The 22,881-nt window shown below is 41.2% G+C and overlaps 1 protein-coding gene across 6 annotated transcripts in view; it reads right to left on the bottom strand.

Annotated features, from left to right (window-relative positions):
- The window catches only part of WAPL (WAPL cohesin release factor), a 99,960-nt gene that overhangs the window by 72,720 nt on the left and 4,359 nt on the right, over positions 1 to 22,881 (bottom strand). For all 6 annotated transcript variants that reach the window (XM_017508520.2, XM_017508521.2, XM_017508518.2 and 3 more), the window contains exons 2-3: positions 21,364 to 21,884; positions 1,390 to 2,415 (exon numbers count right to left, since the gene is read on the bottom strand). In XM_017508520.2, the coding sequence (XP_017364009.1) occupies positions 1,390 to 2,415; positions 21,364 to 21,862 (1,525 nt within the window). In that variant the 5' untranslated portion in view covers positions 21,863 to 21,884. The remainder of the gene's footprint in view (positions 1 to 1,389; positions 2,416 to 21,363; positions 21,885 to 22,881) is intronic.

Below are 22,881 nucleotides of genomic sequence, written 5' to 3'. Positions count from 1 at the left end.
AAGAGACTACAGTAACACTGCTGCAAACTTCCACTATCCAGAAAGGATTCAAAGATAACACTGGATGTATTCCTTTGGGGATGGGGTGGGGCAGGGGTGAGCCCCCTAGGGGTACTCCTGTGTATGTCTAGTTTTGAAGAATAAATGGAACAAAACTATTTTTAGACCAAATAAAGCAAAATGGTAGATAATCTCAAGAATGACTTATATTCTACAAGATAATCTATATTTTAAAATACTATTATAATTCCAATTTACCATAATGGCACTTCTGTGGCCCTATCAGGACAAAAGCTTTACTTAACAGGTAAACCAATCCAGAAAAACTGTATTTGGTTAAGAAACCATGTATCCCAAAGGCTTTCACAAATTCTTCCTCACTAGACAGTCAATCCACTTCATAAAGTCCTTGTAAGGTAATGACTTAATTATAGCAGAGCTAACCTATTTCTTTTGTCTGTCTCTCACAGTGGAGACTGAACTCCTAGAGGACCTTTAGTCATTACTGGGTCTACAATCTCCCACAAATTAAATTTCCACAGCTAAGAGTGAATGCATACTTACCTGACACTTTTCAATTTTACTGAACCAACCTAAGAGGGTTTGAGGGTATTTTGAATGTTTATTAGTTTCAATTCAACCACAAAGGGTTTTTTAATTCTAATCTTCTGTTATTTCCCTCATTATAACCATCTGTTATCAGTATAGTTCCAAAGGTCCAAAATCTAACCCATGTCTTCACTGCATTTGGATTTGTCAAAGTGAAAACATGATGATGTTTGGTGCCCCTGCCCGATATACCTATATGCTTTAAAATTCTCAAGTGCTAAAGGTTAAAATAAAACTTAAATATGAAGACTCTCCAATTTACAAATTGGTTCCTTACAAGCTGGGACATGATCATTAACACTTAAAATGTTGTACTTCTGGATAAGGTAATTTGTGGTTCTCAATAGGTACTTTTAATAAATATAACAACCTAAAATTGACTATCTAGGAAGAAACTATGTAGCTGTTGATTTAACCCTGAAAAGCACACTTAAAGTAGTTCCCCTGCCATCAATAGGCGATACATGCCAGTCCCTAGTAGATGCTTGAAACCATGGAATAGTACACCAAAACCTGTATGTACTATGTTTTTCCATATACATACCTATAATAAAGTTTAATTTATAAATCAAGCACAGTAAGAGATTAATAACTAAGAATAAAACAGAATCATTATAACAATATTCTATAATAAAAGTTACGTGAATGAGGACTTTCTTCTTATACTGTACTCACCTATTTTCAGAATGTGGTTGATCTTGCGTAACTGAAACCACAGAAAGTGAAACTGTGGATATGAGGGGACTACTGTACTTATTATATATTTTTTTAAGTTCTTACCTGCATTATTAGTACCAGACTGACTGTCCTGGGAGTTATCATTGCTTTCTGGGGGAGGCTGCAAGGAGGGTGATGGAGCCGTTTTAGTTCTTTTTTTGCTTGTCTTTCTTTCCACTTGACAATCTTCATCTTCATCATCTTCGCTTTCACTGAGATCATCAAAGCCAAAATATTTAATTTTGTAATTAGAACTTCCTGAACCTCCTTCATCACCTCCTGTCTCATGATCTTCAAAACCAAAAAATTCAAGTTTAACATCCTTTTTGGATTTAGTATTACTAGGTCGAAATCTAGTAGTGGTCTTAGAAGTTGCAATGTCTGCCTTTTTTCTGAGACGACCAGCTTCTCCCAAATCTGCAGGAGTGGATGCAGTGAATTCATCCATGCTGCGTTCCATAGTATCCTGTATAGTAACATTACAAACTGACAAGCAAGATGGATGTAAAACAGTATAATCTCTAGTCCGTCCAACTGTCCCTCTAAAACTGGTCCCACAACTTACACTGCCTTTCTTTGCCTGATTCAGGCCATCTTTACTCGATTCACTGTTTGCTTTGGCTAAGGCCTGACTGGTGCCATCCATCAGCTTATCAAAATTTGATGCTCCTTGGGAAGATTTCGCTTTATTGGCCCTACAGTACGTCCTACAATTGGTTGGCCTAAGAACACTTTGTACAACATCATCCTCAATGGCTTCATTCAGATTTTCCAATCGATTTTTAAAATCGTCATCCTTCATCTCCAAAAGGGAATCACTATCCAAACTTAAAATACAGTCTTCTGATCTGATATCTTCAAAATCATTATCCCATTCATATAAACCAGTTCTTACAGATCCCTTGATTGGAGATATTTCTGATGGTGATTCTGGCCTTTTCCCAAACTGGGAGTTCCAAGTATCATTTGTTTCCTTGATTTCAGAAGCCACTGTAGTTTCTGCACTGGGCTTCTTAGTACTGTCGTCAGCATTTTTGTGAATATGGTGACTGTTCTTTTCATGTTCTTCATGAAAATTCTCTACTTTATCTGTAAAAATAAGTCAAAGGATAAAAACATGAGTGGTATCAATATAAAAGTTAATAACAGATATATGGTTAATCAATAGTATATGATCAATCTTGAAAGAACTGTATAATTTTAAGTTGTGAAGAAATTAACGTTTAAATATCAGACATTTCCTCTCCTACCTTTTCAGTATATAGCTCTCATGTCTTCTACTGACTTTTCCTCAGGCAACCAAGTCCCTTAAAATTGTAAACTCACAAGAAATTTCAGCAGGGTTAAGCAACTGAATCCAATCAGAATGGCATATAAATGACTCAGCCAAATCTTCTTAGGGGTATTATGGGCTTTTCAAATAAAGATGCTTAAATTAAAACATATTTAGTAAAACCTAAACCAATTGAACAGTTAATAAAAACCTTCCACTAACGCTGGTATATCTGGGATAGGGCTGCCCATAAGGTATGTTAGTTCTATCTAGAAGCCTGTCCACAGGATCAGGTTTCTCTAGCTATTTCTGCTCTTTTTTCTAATCCTAAAAGCCATAAAGCCTCAAGGAACTTTTAGCAGTAGTTCTGGTATATCAGTTACATGGTTAACAGTGGCTATTTATGCATAACAGCCAGTAATAAATCCTTAACCTGACTATGCACCTTGTATGTGGAGAATTCATTTTTGTTGCCTTCAATTTTTACTATCAGAAACATTCTTTTAACCTTTCCAAATGAGATACAAATATGATTCCAACTGGTATTATGATTAATTCCCTCAGTACTTATAGAAAAACACTGGCAAAATGTAGACCTATGCCAAGCAATAAAATTACTTCCACAAAATACATCTACATTTATGAAAAGCTATTTACAAATCTCAGTATCATCAAATACAGGTGAGAGGGATGCTTTACATGGACAGATTCACTGTATACTTTTTTTTTTTTTTTAAAGGCTAGTCAAGTGAAGCAGTGGGAGTCACCGTATACTTTTTAATGCTACCCCAACAGGTTTTCTTCCCTAAGACAGGGTCTCACTCTGTCACCCATATTGGAACACAGTGGTGTGATCAAGGCTCACTGCAGCCTCGGAGACCTCCAGGCCTCAAGTGATCCTCCCCTCTCAGCCTCCCGAGTAGCTGGAATTACAGGTATGCACCACCACACCTAGTTTGTTTGTTTATTTAACAGATGGGGTCTCACTATGGTGCCTAGGCTGGTACTGAACTCCTGGGCTAAAGCAACCCTCCTGCCTCAACCTCCCAAAGTGCTACCATTACTGGCATGAGCCACCTCGCCCAGCCTCCCATAGGTTTTAATATAATTTAACAGGTTAAGATTTGGTAATATCTTTTAAAGCTAAAAATGTACATGTGAAAGAAATGGACTTAAGTCTTGAAGCCAGCAGTTTCATTTATAAGTATTTAGAAATAACAAGAAACTCACTACAATACTGTTTCCTGGTTTTTGCTTTCATAAAGACAAATACCAATCAATAAAGAACTAATTAAATTACAACATACCCACACACCTGAATACTATGTAGTTGTTAAAAAGAACGAGGCAGTTCTACATTGTTTATACTGTATTGTCTATTCAAAAGCCAAAACATAAAAACTTCGAAAATTACACATTAAATACCTTAAAGTGTATTTTTTTGAGGTCCTTATCTGTTAAGTATATTTATGAATGAAATAAAACATCTAGAATTTGCTTTAGTGAGGACAAAAATAAAACAAGACTGGCTGGATGCACTGGCTCACACCTGTAATCCTAGCACTTCGGGAGGACGAGGCAGGTGGAACACGAGGTCAAGAGTTTGAGACCAGCCTAACCAACATGGTGAAACTCTGTCTCTACTAAAAATACAAAAATTAGCTGGGCATGGTGGCACACGCCTGTAACTCCAGCTACTCAGGAGGCTGAGGCAGAAGAATCACTTGAACCTGGGAGGCGGAGGTTGGAGTGAGCTGAGATCGTGCAACTGCACTCCAGCCTGGGTGACACAGCAAGACTCTGTCTCCAAAAAAAAAAAAGAAACAAGACTGGCAACGAAATGATGTTTGTTGAAGATGGAGACATAAATAGATACACACACACACACACACACACACATAGAGAGAGAGGGTGAGAGAGAGAGAGAAAGAGAGAAACAGAGAGAGAGATTTTCTAGAAATATACACAAAAATGTATACATCTGTATAATGTGTACCAGGTCTATACACACAAATACATACATACTTCCTTCACCTTTCTTAAAAGTACATGAAGATGGCTGGGTGCCGTGGCTCACACCTGTAATCCAAGCACTTTGGAGGCCAAGTGGGCAGATCACCTGAGGTCGGGAGTTCAAGACCAGCCTGACCAACATGGTGAAACCCCATCTTAAAAAAAAATAAAATAAAAAAAGAAAGAAAAGAAAATGAAGATATTTCTTTGACTACTTACCAAACCCATCATTACACAGATGAGAAAAGGAGACCCAGAGAAGCTAATGCCTGCCAAGGTGGCCAATTAAACCAATAGCCAAAAGAGACTTCATAAAAAGACCCATACCAAGCTGTATTACACTACCTCTAGCGGTGGCTGCTAAAAACTGAAATGCTAGGTAGCTCACGCCTGTAATCCCAACACTTTGGGAGGTTGAGGCGGGTGGGTCACCTGAGATCGGGAGTTCAAGACCAGCCTGGCCAACATGGTGAAACCCCATCTCCACTAAAAATACAAAAATTAGTCAGGCATGGTGACAGGTGCCTGTAATCCCAGCTACTCAGGAGGCTGAGGCAGGAGAATCGCTTGAACCCAGGAGGCAGAGCTTGCGGTGAGCCCGGACAAAAGCAAGACTTCCTCTCCAAAACAAAACAAGAATACAAACATAGACATACATGCTGTGCCTATTAAAAACTGTGTAACAAACTGTTAACAATGTTTGTTTCAGTATAAGGGAATTTACTTTTCACTGCTAATAAGGGCATTTGGCTAGTCATCAAAGGCACCTAGAAAGCCACAGAAAAAACACAGCACATCTTAGGTGAGCAAATCTTTACTCAAAGATTTAAAGGTAAAAATTATTTTTTAAAACAGTTAAGGCGCCGGGCGCAGTGGCTCACGCCTGTAATCCTAGCACTTTGGTAGGCCAAGGTGGGTGGATCACGAGGTCAAGAGATCGAGACCATCCTGGTCAACATGGTGAAACCCCGTCTCTACTAAAAATACAAAAAATTAGCTGGGTATGGTGGTGCATGCCTGTAATCCCAGCTACTCAGGAGGCTGAGGCAGGAGAATTGCCTGAACCCAGGAGGCGGAGGTTGCGGTGAGCCGAGGTCGCGCCATCGCACTCAAGCCTGGGTAACAAGAGCGAAACTCCCTCTCAAAAAAAAAAAAACTGTTAAGGCCAGGTGCTGTGGCTCACGCCTGTAATCTTGGCACTTTGGGAGGCTGGGGCGAGCAGATTACTTGAGGTCAATAGTTTGAGACCAGCCTGGCCAACATGGTGAAATCCCATCTCTACTAACAATACAAAAATTAGCCATGAGTGGTGCTACGCACCTGTTATCCCAGCTACTCAGGAGGCTGAGGCAAGAGAATCACTTGAACCCGGGGGGAAGCGGCTGCAGTGAGCCGAGAACACACCACTGCTCTCAGCCTGGGCGACAGAGTGAGACTCCGTGTGGGGGAGGGTGGTGGGGAACCAAAAAACAGTTAAATGTAACCCAAAACATTTTATGCTTTATAAGGCCTACCTATAAAATACAAAATTTGGCCTGGCATGGTGGCTCACACCTATAATCCCAGCACTTTGGGAGGCCAAGGTGGGCAGATCACCTGAGGTTAGGAGTTCAAGACCAGCCTGACCAACATGGTTAAACCCTATCTCTAAAATAAAAAATAAAAATAAAATATAAAATTTAGATGCAATGTTAAAGATAAAACACTAAACTAAAAACAATTTCAAAAGTACTACTCAGTTTGGCCCCTACACAGAACCATCCAAGTTACCACAACCTTCCCCTAACCTCCACCAACACAGCCTGTGGGGAGCTTCCCAGCCAACTGCCACAGCTTATCTGCACATCAAGGAACTTGTTTGCTCCCTGGCCTCCTGCAGAAGCTACCCATCTCCGCCCCACCCTCGCAGCAGAATAGGAAAGACACCACACACCCCAGCCACCCCTCAACCTTGGTCCTCCCTTCAAGATGGCAATTAACTCTCCAAACTAGAGACACATACCCCCGGAGGTATATAAAGGCCTTCCAAATATAGGTACAACTGCGTTTTAAGGAAATTCACTTCTAAATCCTCAACCTCCAGGTGTATATTGTTCCAAAAACTGATGTGCCAACCCACCTGGGATTAACCAATCGCTCTTCTCCCAATATGCTATCACAAGTATCAGTAACAGCATATTGCTCTCCTGTCCCTAATCTTATATGGTACATTCCTCCAACCCTTCACATGACCTATAAAGAAATAATGTGATAGATTGTTGGTTTCTGTACTTCATAATTAAGTAAAACTTTCCTGTGTGGGTAACAAATCCCTTGGATGTCAGGTGGTTTCCAATTAATTGCTTTTCACAAAATCAAAAAGACATAACAAATTGATTCATTATTCCAATGAATTTTTATGATTACCACATGCTTTGTGGCACACAGGAATTCAAGTAATAGGCCGGGCAAGGTGGCTCATGCCTGTAACCCCAGCACTTTGGGAGGCCAAGGCAGATAGATCACCTGAGGTCAGGAATTCGAGACCATCCTGGCCAACACGGTGAAATCCCAACTCTACCAAAAATATGGTGGCAGGCATCTATAATCCCAAGTACTCGGGAGATTGAGGTAGGAAAATTGCTTGAACCCAGAAGGTGGAGGTTGCAGTGAGCTGAGATCATGCTACTGCACTCCAGCCTGGGCGAAAAGAGCAAAACTCCATCTCAAAACCAAAACAAAAAAAAACCACACCAGAATTCAAATAATAGAAACTGCTATAACAAAACTCTTACCATTCTTATCTTTATTTTGTTAATTTATGGCTTCTCAACATTCACATTAAAAAGTTGAAACAGGAATAACAGAGACACAGTAGTACACACTTGTAGTCCCACCCAGAGCTACTCAGGGCACTGTGGCCAACAGTTCATTTGAGGCCAGGAGTCTGAGGCTGCAGTGTTGCGATCACAATGGTGAGTAGCACACCAGCCTGGGCAACAGCGAGGCTCCATCTCAACAACAATGAACAAAAAATAGGAATAGAATTGATGCCAAAAAAATTTTTTCCAAAACCTTTATATATGCTAGCGATAATATTCATTCAGATTCAGATACATATAAACTAATTGAAAAAGGCCCACTCATCTCTTAAAAGGTAAATTTCCAATAAATTTTATCATTTTTTTTCTTGCGCTGTCACCAGGCTAGATTTCAGTGGTGCGATCTCGGGTCACTGCAACCTCCGTCTCCCAGGTTCAAGCGAGTTTCCTGCCTCAGTCTCCCGAGTAGCTGGGACTATAGAGATGGGGTTTCACCATGTTGGCCAGGATGGTCTCAAACTCCTGACCTCGTGATCCATCTGCCTCAGCCTCCCAAAGTGCTGGGATTACAGACGTGAGCCACTGTGCCCGGCCTAATTTTGTCTTTGTATATAGCATTCAGCCAGGCACAGTGGCTCATGCCTGTAATCCCAGCACTTTGGGAGGCCGAGGCGGGCGAATCACCTAAAGTAAGGAGTTCAAGGCCAGCCTGACCAACATGGCGAAACCCTGTCCCTACTAAAAATACAAAACTTAGCTGGGCATGGTGGCGGGCGCCTGTAATCCCAGCTACTCGGGAGGCTGAGGCAGGAGAATTGCTTGAACACCGGAGGCAGAGAAGCTGCAATGAGGTGAGATTACACCACTGCACTCCAGCCTAAGCAACAGAGTGAGATTTCATCTCCAAAATATATATACATATATTTATATATGATTCAAGTTTGATTATAGCATTCAAGCTTGATCAAATATTCTGCTGAGAGCATTTGATTAACAAAATAAAAGTTTGCATTGTTAACTGTGACCATGATGTAGTACAGAATCATTTTTAAAACAGTTTAGAGCATTACAGTCACATAAAATTCCTAAAAGCTGTGGGGTTTTTTTTGATAGACAGGGTCTCCCTATGTTGCCCAGGCTGGTCTCAAACTCCTGGACTCAAGCAATCCACCCATCTCAGCCTCCCCAAATACTGGTATTTCACGCCTTACCCACAGCTGCCTCTTTTTTTTTTTTTTTTTTTTTTTTTTTTGAGAAAGAGTCTAGCCGTCACCCAGGCAGTGGCGCAATCTCCGCCTACCCGTTCAAGTGATTCTCTGGTCTCAACCTCCTGAGTTGCTGGGACTATGGGTGCATGCCACCATTCCCGGCTAATTTTTCCATTTTTAGTAGAGATGGGGTTTCACCATGGTGGCCAGGATGGTCTCAAACTCCTGACCTCAAGTGATCTGCTCGCCTCAGGCTCCCAAAGTGCGGGGATTATAAGCATGAGCCACTGCACACAGTCACAGCTCTTAAAAGTTTGAATTTAAATGCATACACATACTTTTGTACCAAGAATTATGAAAAGGGTGACCACTAAAAGTCTAAACATAAATATTATAATCAATAGGATAAAATTCTGAAGGGGAAGTAGGATACAAATACAACTTCAAAAAGAAAAAGGAACACTACAAATATTCTGGCTATTGAAGAACGTGCTCTATTTTTTTAAACATATGAAAGTGAACACTTTCTGGGGCATAATGGGTGCTTGTAAGAAAGAAAAATTATTAAAGAAAAAATTTTAAAAAGAGAATGAACAGCAAGTAAACATGGCATTTGCAAGCAAGAAATTATAAGGCAGAGCAGTGGTTCATGACAGTAATCCCAATACTTTGGGGAGGAGTTTAAGACCTCAATCTCTACAAAAATAAAAAAAAAAATTGGCCTGGCATGGTGTACGCCTGTAATCCCAACACTTTGGGAGGCCAGGAGTTCAAGACCAGCCTAACATGGTGAAACCCTGTTTCTACTAAAAATACAAAAAATAGTCGTGCATTGTGGCAGGCACCTGTAATCGCAGCTACTCAAAAGGCTGAGGCAGGAGAATGGCTTGAACCAGGAGGCAGAGGTTGCAGTGAGATCTCGCTATTGCACTCCAGCCTGGGTGACAGTGAGACTCTGTTTCAAAAAAATAAAATAAAATAGATAAATAAAATAAAATAAATTAGCTGGCCATAATGGCACACACCTGTGGTCCCAGCTTCTTAGGAGGCTGAGGCAGAAGGATCACTTGTGCCCAGAAGATTGAGGCTGCAGTGAAATATGATTGTACGACTGCACTCCAGCCTGGGCAACGGAGCAAGAGCCTGTCTCCAAAAAAAAAAAATAGATTTTGATAAAAGATAGGATAGCAGCTACTTTGTGAGTGAGGAAGAAGGAAGCGATGCATGAAAGAGTTTCTAGAGTGGCTGGCACAATCCTATTTCTTAACCTAGGTAATGGTTTTTCCTCTTCTAGTAATTAATTAAGCTAGACCTCTTGTGTTTTCTGTATGTTTTACTTTTATTTTACAATTTAAAAAGTTAAAATAAATCACTATGATACCTAAACTGAATGCTATATTTTAAAAGGTCGGTGGCTCACACCTGTAATCCCAGCACTTTGGGAGGCCAAGGCAGATGGATCACAAGGTCAAGAGATTGAGACCACACTGGCCAACATGGTCTCTATTATGTATAAGAAATTTTAAAATGTTTTAATTTAAAAAAATAAATAAATAATAAAATAAAATAAAATGTCAATATTGGCCAGGCATGATGGCTCACGCCTACAATCCCAGCACTGAGGGGGACCAAAGCAGGGGAATCACTTGTATCCAGGAGTCAAAGACCAACCAGCCTAGGCAAAAGAGCAAGAATCTGTCTCTGCAAAATAATTTTGAAAATCAGCCTGGCATGGTGGCACATTCCTATAGTCCTAGCTACTCAAGAAGTGCGGGCAGAAGGATCACTTAAGCGCAGGAGTTTAAGGTTGCAGTGAGCTATGATCATGCCACTGCACTCTAGCCTGGGCAACAGAGTAAGACTCTGTTTCTAAAAAAAAATAAATAAAAAGGATACCTGGGGTTCATTCTTTCTACCACTTCCTTGCCCTGCACTTGACTAAGGGTGCCTCTTCTCCAGCAGCCCTCCCTACTATTTCAGATCAGGACCGTTTGGGGACATTGATATGCTGATTCTCCAGAGCCTCTTTATGAAATGATTACTCCTCCACCCAGTTATATAAAAGCCCCTTCTTGGCTTCTTTTTCTTGTGTAAGACTAAACAAATAATAATATTAATACAACAAAAATAAATGAGGAAATATTATTTAAAAAAAAAAAAAGGCCAGGCACGGTTGCTCATGCCTGTAATCCCAGCACTATGGGACGCTGAGGTGGGTGGATCACGAGGTCAAGAGATAGAGACCATCCTGGCCAATATAGTGAAACCCCATCTCTTCTAAAAATACAAAAATTAGCCAGGTATAGTGGCAGGTGCCTGTAATCCCAGCTACTCAGGAGGCTGAGGCAAGGGAATTGCCTGAACCTGGGAGGTGGAGGTTACAGTGAGCCAAGATTGTGTCACTGCACTCCAGCCTGGGCAACACAGCAAGACTCTGTCTCAAGGAAAAACAAAAACAAACAAACAAAAAAACTAAAGCCCCTTCTTTTGAGGCTTGTGTTAGTTTCCCTCTAATCTTCCTAATACCTGTCATCCAATAATCTCTTATTCACCCTTAATGTATCTAAGGATTTTACACCAGATTTATAATCTACTCCTCTATACCAATTTTGCTATCACACTGAATTCCACCAAATTCCAACCCTCTGACTTCCCAGTTTAACCTTATCTCATCGACAATCTCCCACATTCCATCTCAGCCACCAGTTCTTACAGTTTCATCCAGAAGTTTGCTGTATGTCCTAAAATGCTTCACTTTCTTAAACATTAAAATCAGATAATCCACTTTTTTATCACAACCTACCAACCAATTTGCTTGTGCCAGTACACCCATTCGTCATTTTTACTAAAGAAGATTCTCAGTATACTACCCCTCTTCTCCCCTTTCTCCTATTTATTAGCCCTGTCCAGGCACTCAACATTTTAAATTCCACAGTTTATCTTCTCAATCACTCTCTGGGCAATACCACCCTCAATTCTCTTGCTTCTCTATCTCTTCATTCTACATTCTGAGTGACAAAATGTCTATCAAGGCCAATTCTAATAATTTTATCCAATATTCTGTATTCTGTGCAGGTTCCAGATAACGGGGCCTACTAAAGAAGGGGGAAAAACATACTCACACAATAGGTAGATTAGTGACCATGTGTTTTTTGTTTTTTTTTTTTTGTTTTTCTCGCCAGGTTGCCCAGGCTGGAGTGCAGTGGCACGATCTCGGCTCACTGCAACCTCAGCCTCCCAAGTTCAAGCAATTCTCCTCAGCCTCCCGAGAAGCTGGGACGTGCCCAGCTAATTTTTAGGGACAGCAACTTCAACTAAGGCCTCAATAATGTCTAGAAATTCTATTGTCTCTAGACAACACACTTTCCCACTTTTAGTAACATCTGAACTCTTTCCTGTTCCCCTAAATCCCCCAAGTTAATCTGTCTTTCTCCCTTTCAGTAATACTACCTCTTTAGTCACTTTATAGGGGAGGGAAAAACACTTTTACCTAAAAACCACCTTCTCTTATGTCTTTCCACTAAGCTCATCTTTTTACTCATCTTTCCTCCTTCCAAAACTGCTCTCTTGTGCCTCAGATCCCATGCATTAAACTATATCCCTCACATCCCTCTAGCTGCCCTTTTTGTTCTCCTCCCTTCAAACATCTTTAACAAGCTGTAAACATTTGTTACCCCCATTTCCTCACCCCTTAGATGACTCCAATCCAAGCTGCAAATCCAAGGTCAGCCTTGGAGTCCCCACTTTAGTTGACTGCAGCAGCATTCCGATTCAGTCAATATTTTCTGAAACACTTTCATGTTGGCTTTTATAATCTATCACTCCCCTGGATTCCCTTAAGCTGCTCTAGTGGCTCCTACTTAATTTCCTTTTTAGTTTCTTCCTCTTCACTCCTTCCATTAGTGTTCTAAGTTCTTTACAGCACAGTCCTAATACTTTTTCCTCTTACACTCTCTTTAATGCCTTCAACTAATCCTTTCTTTTCAGATAATATTTATATACTGAATTTCAAATTAATTGTCTCTAGCTAATCAAGGCTTATTTCAGCTCCATTCCAGCAAATCTGCTATTTAAACATATCTTACAAACATCTCAAACCCAATGTGCCCAAAACTGAACTCAAACTTTCTGTCAAAATGTTCCCCATCTCAGTAAATAAATGACACTACCATCTGCTCTGCTGCTCACATTACATAGCTGGGAATCATTCTTGATGTCTCCTTCCTCATCGCTCATGTCACCAAACTCCGCCACTACTATCCTTTCTCAGTCCACCAACAGGTCTCAGGTTAAATGTCAGCCTTGCCTACATATCCGCACCCCCAGGACAAGCAAATAAGCCCAGAGTGCTACACTCCCACAGCGCTCTATATTTTTTCCTTAGTTTTCAACACACTTGTGGATTCTTTATTCTATCTTCTCCAGTACAATGCAGAAAATGCAACTGAGTCCATCTTGTGCATAGACACTAAAATAATAGCTGAATAGCTGGAAGGAGGCATCACCTAGACCTTCCTATGATCAAGCTCATTCTCCTCTACCATCAGGGGTCTAGGAAAGTGGAAGACCACTTCCTAAAGGCATAAGTGCCAGACAAGAAAAATTCATGAAGTATAATCTAGCTCCAAGTTCTAAAAGCACAGAATACTTATGAAAGATGCTCTGAAAAGCATAATGTATTAATATAAAAGTGCTGACATCACGTTAGAAGCAAGTTCTTATCATGACCAGCAGAAGTCAATAACTCTAAAGTACAGAGACTGTTTATAAATTTCATATTTTACCCTATGACTGGTATTCAATCTGGATCTGAGGAGAACCTTGTTAGTTGTCTCCCATGCTTTTGTTAATACACAAACCTTGAGAATACTCCTTTTATTCAGAAAATCTGAGTAAGAAATAAAAGTTCTGCTTTAGAACAAAATGAATTTACTTAAAATTATAATGCCTCTTTCATAATTTACATAATGTTGAATTTCCATTTGTATATACAAACACACACAAAAAAAGTAGAAAATATCTATAAAAATGAAGTCAGCATTACTTGGTAAGTATTAACAATAGTCTGGTCATCACTCTCATTTTGTTTCTGAGATGGTATATCTTGCTCTTGTTGCCCAGGCTGTGACCCAAGCATGGCTCACAGCAGCCTTGAACTCCTGGGCTCAAGTGATCCTCAACTCAGTCTCACAAGCAGCTGGAACTACGGGTGCACCCCAACACAACGGGCTAATTTCTTTTTTCTTTTGTAGAAATGAGATGTCACTATGTTGACCAGGCTGGTTCTGAACTCCTGGGCTCAACCCATCCTCCCACTTTGGCCTCCTCAAGTGTTGGTATTACAGTTGTGAAACACCACACCTGGCTCATCATTCTTATTAAAAAGAAAATATGCCAGGCATGGTGGCTCACACCTATAATCCCACTTTGGGAGGCTAAGGTGGTCACATCATGAGGTCAGGAGTTCAAGACCAGCCTGGCCAACCAACATAGTGAAACCCGTCTCTACTAAAAATACAAAAAATTAGCCGAACTTGGTGGTGGGCACCTGTAATCCCAACTACTCGGGAGGCTGAACCAGGAATCACTCGAACCTGGGAATCGAAGACTGCAATGAGCTGAGAGCACTCCACTGCACTCCAGCCCAGCTGACAGTATAAGGCTCCGTATCAAAAAAAAAAAAAAAAGAAAAAAGAAAAGAAAAGAAAATTACTGCTGGGCATGGTGGGTCACTCCTGTAATCCCAGTGCTTTGGGAGGCCGAGGTGGGTAGTTCACCAGGTCAGGAGTTCGAGACCAGCCTGGCAAATATGGTGAAACCCCATCTCTACTAAAAATACAAAAAATTAGCTGGGTGTCGTGGCAGGTGCCTATAATCCCAATTACTTTGGGAGGCAGAGGTGAGAGGATCACTTAGCCCAGGAGTTCAGGACCAGGTTGGGCAACATACTTAGACACTGTCTCTACAAAAAATTTAGAAATTAGCCCAGTGTATTGGTGCACTCCTGTACTCCCAACTACTGGGGAGGCCAAGGAGGGAAGATAGCTTCAGCCCAGAAGGTAGAACCTGTGACAGCCTGGATGACAGAGTGAGACCCTGTCTCCAAAAAAGAAAAAGAAAAAAAGAAATAATTGATATTATCTACTTCTCTTAAAAATCTGACTTTAGGTATGATTTAAATATATTCTATACAACGGATACATTCAATAAATAAAGGCAAGTAACTCTTGCTGATACTATCCTTTCAGGGTTTAAAAAATAATAATAGGCCGGGTGCAGTGGCTCACACCTGTAATCCCAGCACTTTGGGTGGCCGAGGCGGGAGGATCATGAGGTCAAGAGATCGAGACCATCCTGGCCAACATGGTGAAACCCCGTCTCTACTAAAAAATACAAAAAAATTAGGTGGGCGTGGGGGCGCACACCTATAGTCCCAGCTACTGGGGAGGCTGAGGCAGGAGAATTGCTTGAACCCGGGAGGCAGAGGTTGCGGTGAGCCGAGGTCGTGTCACCGCACTCTGGCCTGGCGCCTGGTGATAGAGTGAGACTCTGTCTCAAAAAAAAATAATAATAACAATAATCCTCATTAATCACCTGTAGTTTAACCAATGACAATCTCATCTCTGGTCATAAGTTCCTGGCCTATTCCCCTTTCTTAAAAATCACCTTCAGTTCTAAATCTAAGTTCAAAATCTCCTGACAATACCATCCCTCTTATACAAATACTCATTACAGCTTTAAGCAAATTAAAAAAATTTACTGGCTACAAAACCAGTCAGGGCAAATTAAGAGCCTATGCTGTAGTTATCTCAATATTTGGCAGGATATGTAGACTGAATCCCAGCTGGCTGGCAAGGAAAGTGTGCCAAGCCGAAATATAAGTCTTTGCACACTTTATTCTAGAGTCCAGATTAAAAACCTGTAGAAGACGGCACAAAGACAGGAGGCAAGAGAAGCCTTCTTTTACCTCTAATAGACAGACAGCACTGATTCAAACCATTAAGGAATACCTGGAGATCTCTTAGAAGGGTGAACCTCTAGCTCCTGCTAACGTTCATTTTTAATTGGCACATCTGGCTGATAACTCACTGGCTTTAACAGCAATTGCAATCAGAAATTTGTTTTCAAAATTAAAGATTAGATACAGAAATATTTGCAGATAGAAAGATAAATCCTAAATCAGCTCTAAAATCCAGGAAGTAAAGGAGGGAAGTGGAGAGTAGCATGCAAAATAGATGAAACAAGATTTGCCAGATACTAACAAGTATTGGAGGTGGACAATCGAGTACATGAGGTTTTTTTTACTCTTCTATTTTTGTGTGCCTGAAAGTTTCATAATAAACATTTTCTTCTTGTTTAAATTAAGGAATAGGACATTTTAGCAACTCAACCCTTCCCTGCAGTATCTATTCACTTTGTAATCTTGTTTCTGGTTCCAGGCATCTATCCGTCTGGAAAATGGGAACCACTGTGTTCTGTTTTGTTTTTTGAGATAGAGTCTTTGCTGTGTTGCCCAGGCTGGAGTACAGTGGCACAATCTCGGCTCACTGCAACCACCACCTTCCAGGTTCAGGCTAATTTCCAGCTAATTTTTTATATTTTTAGTAGAGATGGGGTTTCAACATGTTGGCCAGGCTGGTCTCAAACTCCCGACCTCAAGTGATCCACCCACCTCAGCCTCCCAAAGTGCTAGGATTACAGGTGTGAGCCACTGCTTCTGGCCCCATTGTATGTTTTGTTTCGGTTTTTGACAGTCTCGCTCTGTCACCCAGGCTGGAGTGAAGTGGCCCGAACTCATCTCACTGCAAGCTCTGCTTCCCTGTTTTAGGCCATTCTCGTGCTTCAGACTCCCAAGTACCTTGGATTAAAGGCACCTACCACCACGCCCACCTAATTTTTGTATTTTTAGAGACAGGGTTTCATCATTTTGGCCAGGCTGGTCTCAAACTCCTGACCTCAAGCGATCCACCCCGCCTCAGCCTACCAAAGTGCTGGGATTACAGGCAAGAGCCACCATGCCCGGCCATTGTATGTTTTATAGTGAACTACTCAACCTGAGTTTCCTCTTCAAGTGAAACACAATTTTTTTTTTTTTTTTTGAGACGGAGTTTCACTCATGTTACCCAGGCTGGAGTGCAATGGCGCGATCTCGGCTCACCGCAACCTCCCCGCCTCCTGGGTTCAGGCAATTCTCCTGCCTCAGCCTCCTGAGTAGCCGGGATTACAGGCACACACCACCATGCCCAGCTAATTTTTTTATTTTTAGTACAGATGGGGTAAACACAATTTTTAAAAGCACTATCCATTATAAAAGTACTTAAAGAATTTTAAGTGTCAAAAAAAAAAAAAAATCAACCACATATTCCCCTACAGAGAAAGAGACTTAAAAACGTAATGCCAGGACAGATGATACAATAATCCTGAGCCTGGATAAGCCCTTTTCACTAATGTGATACAATTCTACAGCAAAAAATAGTATGAATGAGGAAGGACACTCAACACTCCACTGGAAGGATACGATGGAACTTTACCGGTGCACTTTGAACAAGTTGTTAAAATTTGCAACCGGTTCTTAAATAAAATGCCTAAACATGACCTGCAAAAGACTGCTAAGATTTCTGAGACCTAAGTAGGCACATGAGTACTTGCATGGAGAAAAGACTTCAAAACTTTATCATTCTCAGAAGGGTCCCTAATGCAAAAAAGGTGAGGAACCACTTGAGATTTACAGAGACCTCTTTTATCAAAAATTTGGGTTTGGGTTTCTAAGTTTCTACTAAAATTACAAGGCTTCCTGAGTGAGAGTAAAGGCAATGAAAATTGACAACATAATGCAAGAAAACAGTCTAGGCACAAGGAAAATGACCAAAGTTTAGAGGGAAGAGACAAAGGAAACGTCACAAAGTACAAGAGCATCCCCACACCTAAAACCAACTTACAAACATACAAACTTATAAATGGTTTATAAGAACAACTAACTTGCACACATTAGAGACAGGATAAGACTACCATGAAAATTAAATGTACTCCCTCAAAGTTCACTTCTTATCCTACAGGGAGCTGCCAAGGTTGTTGTAGCTCTGGATGGCCAAGGGAGAGGAGAAAAAAAGAGAAATATTCATAGTGCTACACCATTGCCTGACCACCAAGAGAGCCTTTGTGGAGGAGGATGGAAGAAGGACAAGATGTTCTTGAACATCTATTTACCTGTATTTTAGTATGTATTTTCTCCTCACCAACCAATTTAAATGGAGTTTGGACTCAAGAGTCAGTAGTTCTATCAGCATTAGAACTACAATTTAGCTACATAGACTGGGAAGCAATTACCCCACTTAGCTGCCAACTTCCAACAGAATGAACATAAAGATATATTGTCAGCAAGGCTACGTAAACAATTACTTATAGGATTAACTTTCACATTCCTTCTCCCCCTTACCTAAACATTCATCTTTATTAATACACTCTGCCATCAGGGCCCCTGCCTGCCAATGATGCCCCATTCCTCAAAAGACCGCACACTTAAGGAAGCTGGAGTCAACCTTGAGCATTTTCACCACCTGCATAGCTTCATCTTACTTCCTCCAGCCTACCCACCCCATAACACTGTAGATTATCTGAAAACAGCAAGAAACGTCAGGAGAAACATCCGTAGAAACAACAAACAACACAAGCAGAATAGCATTTGCAGAGCCTAGTACAGCGGGGTTTGACAAACATTAGGTGCTCAATAATATGTTGACAATAAACGAATCTCATTCAATTCTGCCATTATCTGACCTTAGACACTTAACCTCTTTGAGCTTCAGGTATGAGACCCGAGTTAAAATTCACTTTCATTCAAAAAAGTTTGAAAGGCCAGGTGCAATGGCTCACGCCTGTAATCCCAGTACTCTGGGAGGCCAAGGCAGGTGGATCACCTGAGGTCGTAAGTTCGAGACCAGCCGGACCAACATGGAGAAACCCCATCTCTACTAAAAGTACAGTATTAGTCAGGCGGTGGCACATGCCTGCAATCCCAGCTACTCAGGAAGCTGAGGCTGGAGAATCACTTGAACCCGGGAGGCAGAGGTTACAGTGAGCCAAGACTGCACCACTGCACTCCAACATGGGAAATAAGAGTAAAACTCTGTCTCACAAAAAACAAAAACAAAAAAAACCTTGTCTCTACAAAAATACAGAAATTAGCCAAGCATGATGTCGGGTGCCTGTAACTCCAGCTACTGGGGAGGCTGAGGCAGAAGAATCACTTGCACTCAAAAGGCGGAGTTTGCAATTAGCTGAGATTGTGCCACTGCACTCCAGCCTGGGCCAACAGAGCAAGACTCCATCTCAAAAAAAAAAAAAAGATGATTTTAATACATTTTTAGGAGCTGACCTGGAAAGTTTTTATGCTGGGTTGCTTTTTTTCTTTTCTTTTTTTTTTTTGAGATGACGTCTCGCTCTGTCGCCCAAGGCTGCAGTGCAGTGGCACAACCTCAGCTCTTTGCAACCTCCGCCTCCTGAGTTCAAGTGATTCTCCTGCCTCAGCCTCCCCAGTAGCTGGGATTACAGGCACCCACCACCACGCCCAACTAATTTTTTGTATTTTTAGTAGAGACGGGGTTTCACCAGGTTGGCCAGGCTGGTCTTGAACTCCTGACCTCAGGTGATTCACTTGGCCTCCCAAAGTTCTGGGATTACAGACACCTGGCCCTTTTTGCTGCTTTTTAATGCAAATTTAACCTAAACTTGTGAACAATGCCTGAGGAGAAATGTAGGCAAAGCAGTAAGGACAGCCAAATTAGAATTAACCCTGAGGATCAAGGGAATGACAGTAACAGCTGGCTCATCATCTCATCCAAGAGTGAGAAAAAGAGTGAAAAATGCTCAGCATTAAAACTATGCAAGGCCTAGCACACTGTACTGTTTCACGTGCCTTACATTAAACCTTCAAAAGACAAATTCCCCTTAAAAATTCAGTAAAGTTTTGTGTTTGTGTTTACTTCCTTTCAAAATTTGAGATTCTTATAACCTTTCATTATTGATAAACTTTGCCAAGAAGTCAAGAACTAAGGTTTTTTTTTTTTCAATTTCAATATAGTGCCACCCTTATCCTACTGCTGATAGAGTGCTCCCACTTCTCTCCCCAACCTCTTCCCTAACACCCTCAATATTAGCTCTTCAGCCGGGCGCGGTGGCTCAAGCCTGTAATCCCAGCACTTTGGGAGGCCGAGGCGGGTGGATCACGAGGTCAAGAGATCGAGACCATCCTGGTCCACACGGTGAAACCCCGGCGCGACTAAAAAAAAAAAAAAATATTAGCTGGGCATGGTGGCGCGTGCCTGTAATCCCAGCTACTCAGGAGGCTGAGGCAGGAGAATTGCCTGAACCCAGGAGGCGGAGGTTGCGGTGAGCCGAGATCGCGCCATTGCACTCCAGCCTGGGTAACAAGAGCGAAACTCCGTCTCAAAAAAAAAAAAAAAAAATATTAGCTCTTCAGTCTTTTAGTTAATTGCACCTTTTCCACTTAAGTCTCAAATCCCTTCCAGGAGTAGGACAGAACGAACAAAATATTTTGTTTTAGGAGAGAATACTAGATGCTATTTTTACAAATTAGCATTTCAAAAATATAATCAGTTTTGTGGTTTAAAATCTATCAATACAAATTGCTATTGCCCCCAAACTAATTTCAATTTGGAATCAAGTTCAATTCTTTAATGTCTCCACTCAATACCTCCTTAATCTTTCTGAACCAGTTTTGGAACAGAGTCTATTATTCTTAATTAATCCTCATTTTAAATATTCATCTCATTTTCATTATCAATAACCATCCAAATCCTCCATAATAATAGAAATGAGATACTTTGTGATCCTAACACAGCAAAAAAGAGATATTTCTTACTGGAATTGGGGTTAGAAACTTATTGCTGTTCCCAATACGTATACCAAGTTAAGTCTTTAAACGTTAATATCCAAGTTGTTTTATTAAATATTTCAACCTCTAACTGGTTTCTTTAAAGTTGTTAAATGTCTTTTACAAACTGTCATTAGTCCCCATTTATCCTAAGTGCAGAAAAAAACATTTATTTATTTATTTATGGATGGATGGATGGATGTATCTATTTGAGACAGAGTCTCACTCTATCGCCCACGCTCTGTCATCAGGTGCCAGGTTGGAGTGCAGTGGCACAATCTCAGCTCACTGCAACCTCCACCTCTCGGGTTCAAGCGATTCTCCTGCCACAGCCTCATGAGTAGCTGGGATTACAGGTGTGCACTACAACGTCCGGCTGTTTTTTGTATTTTTAGTAGAGATGGGGTTTGGCCGGGCACGGTGGCTCATGCCTGTAATCCCAGCACTTTGGGAGGCTGAGGTGGGTGGATCACGAGGTCAAGAGATTGAGACCATCCTGGCCAACATGGTGAAACCCCGTCTCTACTAAAAAATACAAAAATTAGCTGATTGAACCGGGGAGGCGGAGGTTGCAGTGAGCCGAGATCACACCACTGCACTACAGCCTGGTGCCTGGTGACACAGTGAGACTCTGTCTCAAAAAAAAAAAAAAAAAAGAGAGAGAGATGGGGTTTCACCATGTTGGTCAGGCTGGTCTCAAACTCCTGACCTCATGATCCGCCCACCTTGGCCTCCCAAAGCACTGGGGCCACCGCATGCGGCCAAACAATATATATTTTAGAATTTAAATCATTTAAATAAATTTCTTGCACAAATCTCTCTTGGCTAATAAAGAAAATCAAAACTTACCTGAAGTTATTAATTTATTACAGCTACTTATGCTTGCATCATCTTCTATGATTCGGTTTGTGCTCTTTTCTTTCCCAAGCGAAGTGTCCTCCAAAGGGAAGCATTTATCAGATACAACAGTGTCTTCAACCACCACATGACTAATTTTGCTATTAGCTTCAAGTACTGAAGTGACCTCTTCCAGCTGAGCAGCTTCACTAGATTCTGAATAAGAAGAACCCTTACCCTGGGCTAAATTCTTTGAAGAAACTGGTAGAGACTCATCATCACTATCAAATCCAAAAGGATCTCCAGTATTTTCTTCTTCCACTTTAGGTTTCTTCGGAATTTCTTGGATATCTGGTTTGAAATTGGGCCTCTTCTGCCCTAATTTAGCCATAAATGTGGTCTCTCCCCATTTTGTGCTAAGGGTGGTCCGTTTGTTGGAAAAGACTTCATCAAATTTTGAACTGCCATTTCCACCTTTCCTACTGTATGTTTTCCCAAATCTGGATGTCATTTTGACACCAGTTTCATATTCTCTGTGAAAAAAAAATTTAAAAAAAACATATAATCATCAAATACTTAACAAGTGTTAAACAGTGCCTACAAAAATAAAAACCTAGGGATTTTCCCCTCATGATTTTGTCACACTCACCATACAGACTTTTAAATAAACAAGTATGAGGAAGGGGTATAAAGAAAGGCTGATTTATTACTTTAAATGCTTCCATGTCAATTTTCCTCTGCGATGAGTATATTCCTACGCTTTCCGAAGTAAAAAACTGAGTTATTAACCAACTTATAATAAGGTATCCACAAAAAAACTGAGTTATTAACCAACTTATAATAAGGTATCCACAAAGCTAACTTAAAATGAAATGTATTTTTAAGTTCAAAACGAATCAACTTAACTATTCTTACAAACATCATTTATACCTTGAAAAAATAATCTATATAGGCTGGGTACGGTGGCTCACGCCTGTAATCCTAGCACTTTGAGGGGCCGAGAGGCAGCATCAAAAGGTCAGGAGTTTGAGCCCAGCCTGGCCAACATGGTGAAACCCCCTCTCTACCAAAAAAATACAAAAATTAGCTGGGCATGGTGGCACCAGCTACTTGGGAGGCTGAGGCAGGAGAACTGCTTGAACCTGAGAGACGGAAGTTGCAGTGAGCCGAGATTGCGCCACTGCATTCCAGCCTGGTGCCTGATGACAAAGCAAGACTTTGTCTCAAAGAAAAAAAAAATACAAAATTAGCTGGGCGTGGTGGCGCACACCTGTAGTCCCAGCTGCTCGGGAGGCTGAGGCAGGAGAATCACTTGAACCTGGAAGGCAGAGGTTGCAGTGAGCCGAGATCATGCCACTGCACTCCAGCCAGACTTCACCTCAAAAAATAATAATAGGCCGGGCGCGGTGGCTCAAGCCTGTGGTCCCAGCACTTTGGGAGGCCGAGGCGGGTGGATCATGAGGTCAAGAGATCGAGACCATCCTGGTCAACACGGTGAAACCCCGTCTCTACTAAAAATACAAAAAATTA

The sequence above is a fragment of the Cebus imitator genome, unplaced genomic scaffold, assembly GCF_001604975.1.
Source record: "Cebus imitator isolate Cc_AM_T3 unplaced genomic scaffold, Cebus_imitator-1.0 Scaffold393, whole genome shotgun sequence".
NCBI lineage: Eukaryota > Metazoa > Chordata > Mammalia > Primates > Cebidae > Cebus > Cebus imitator.
Note: the sequence above shows the minus strand (reverse complement) of the source record. Positions and strands in the feature narration are given on the sequence as shown.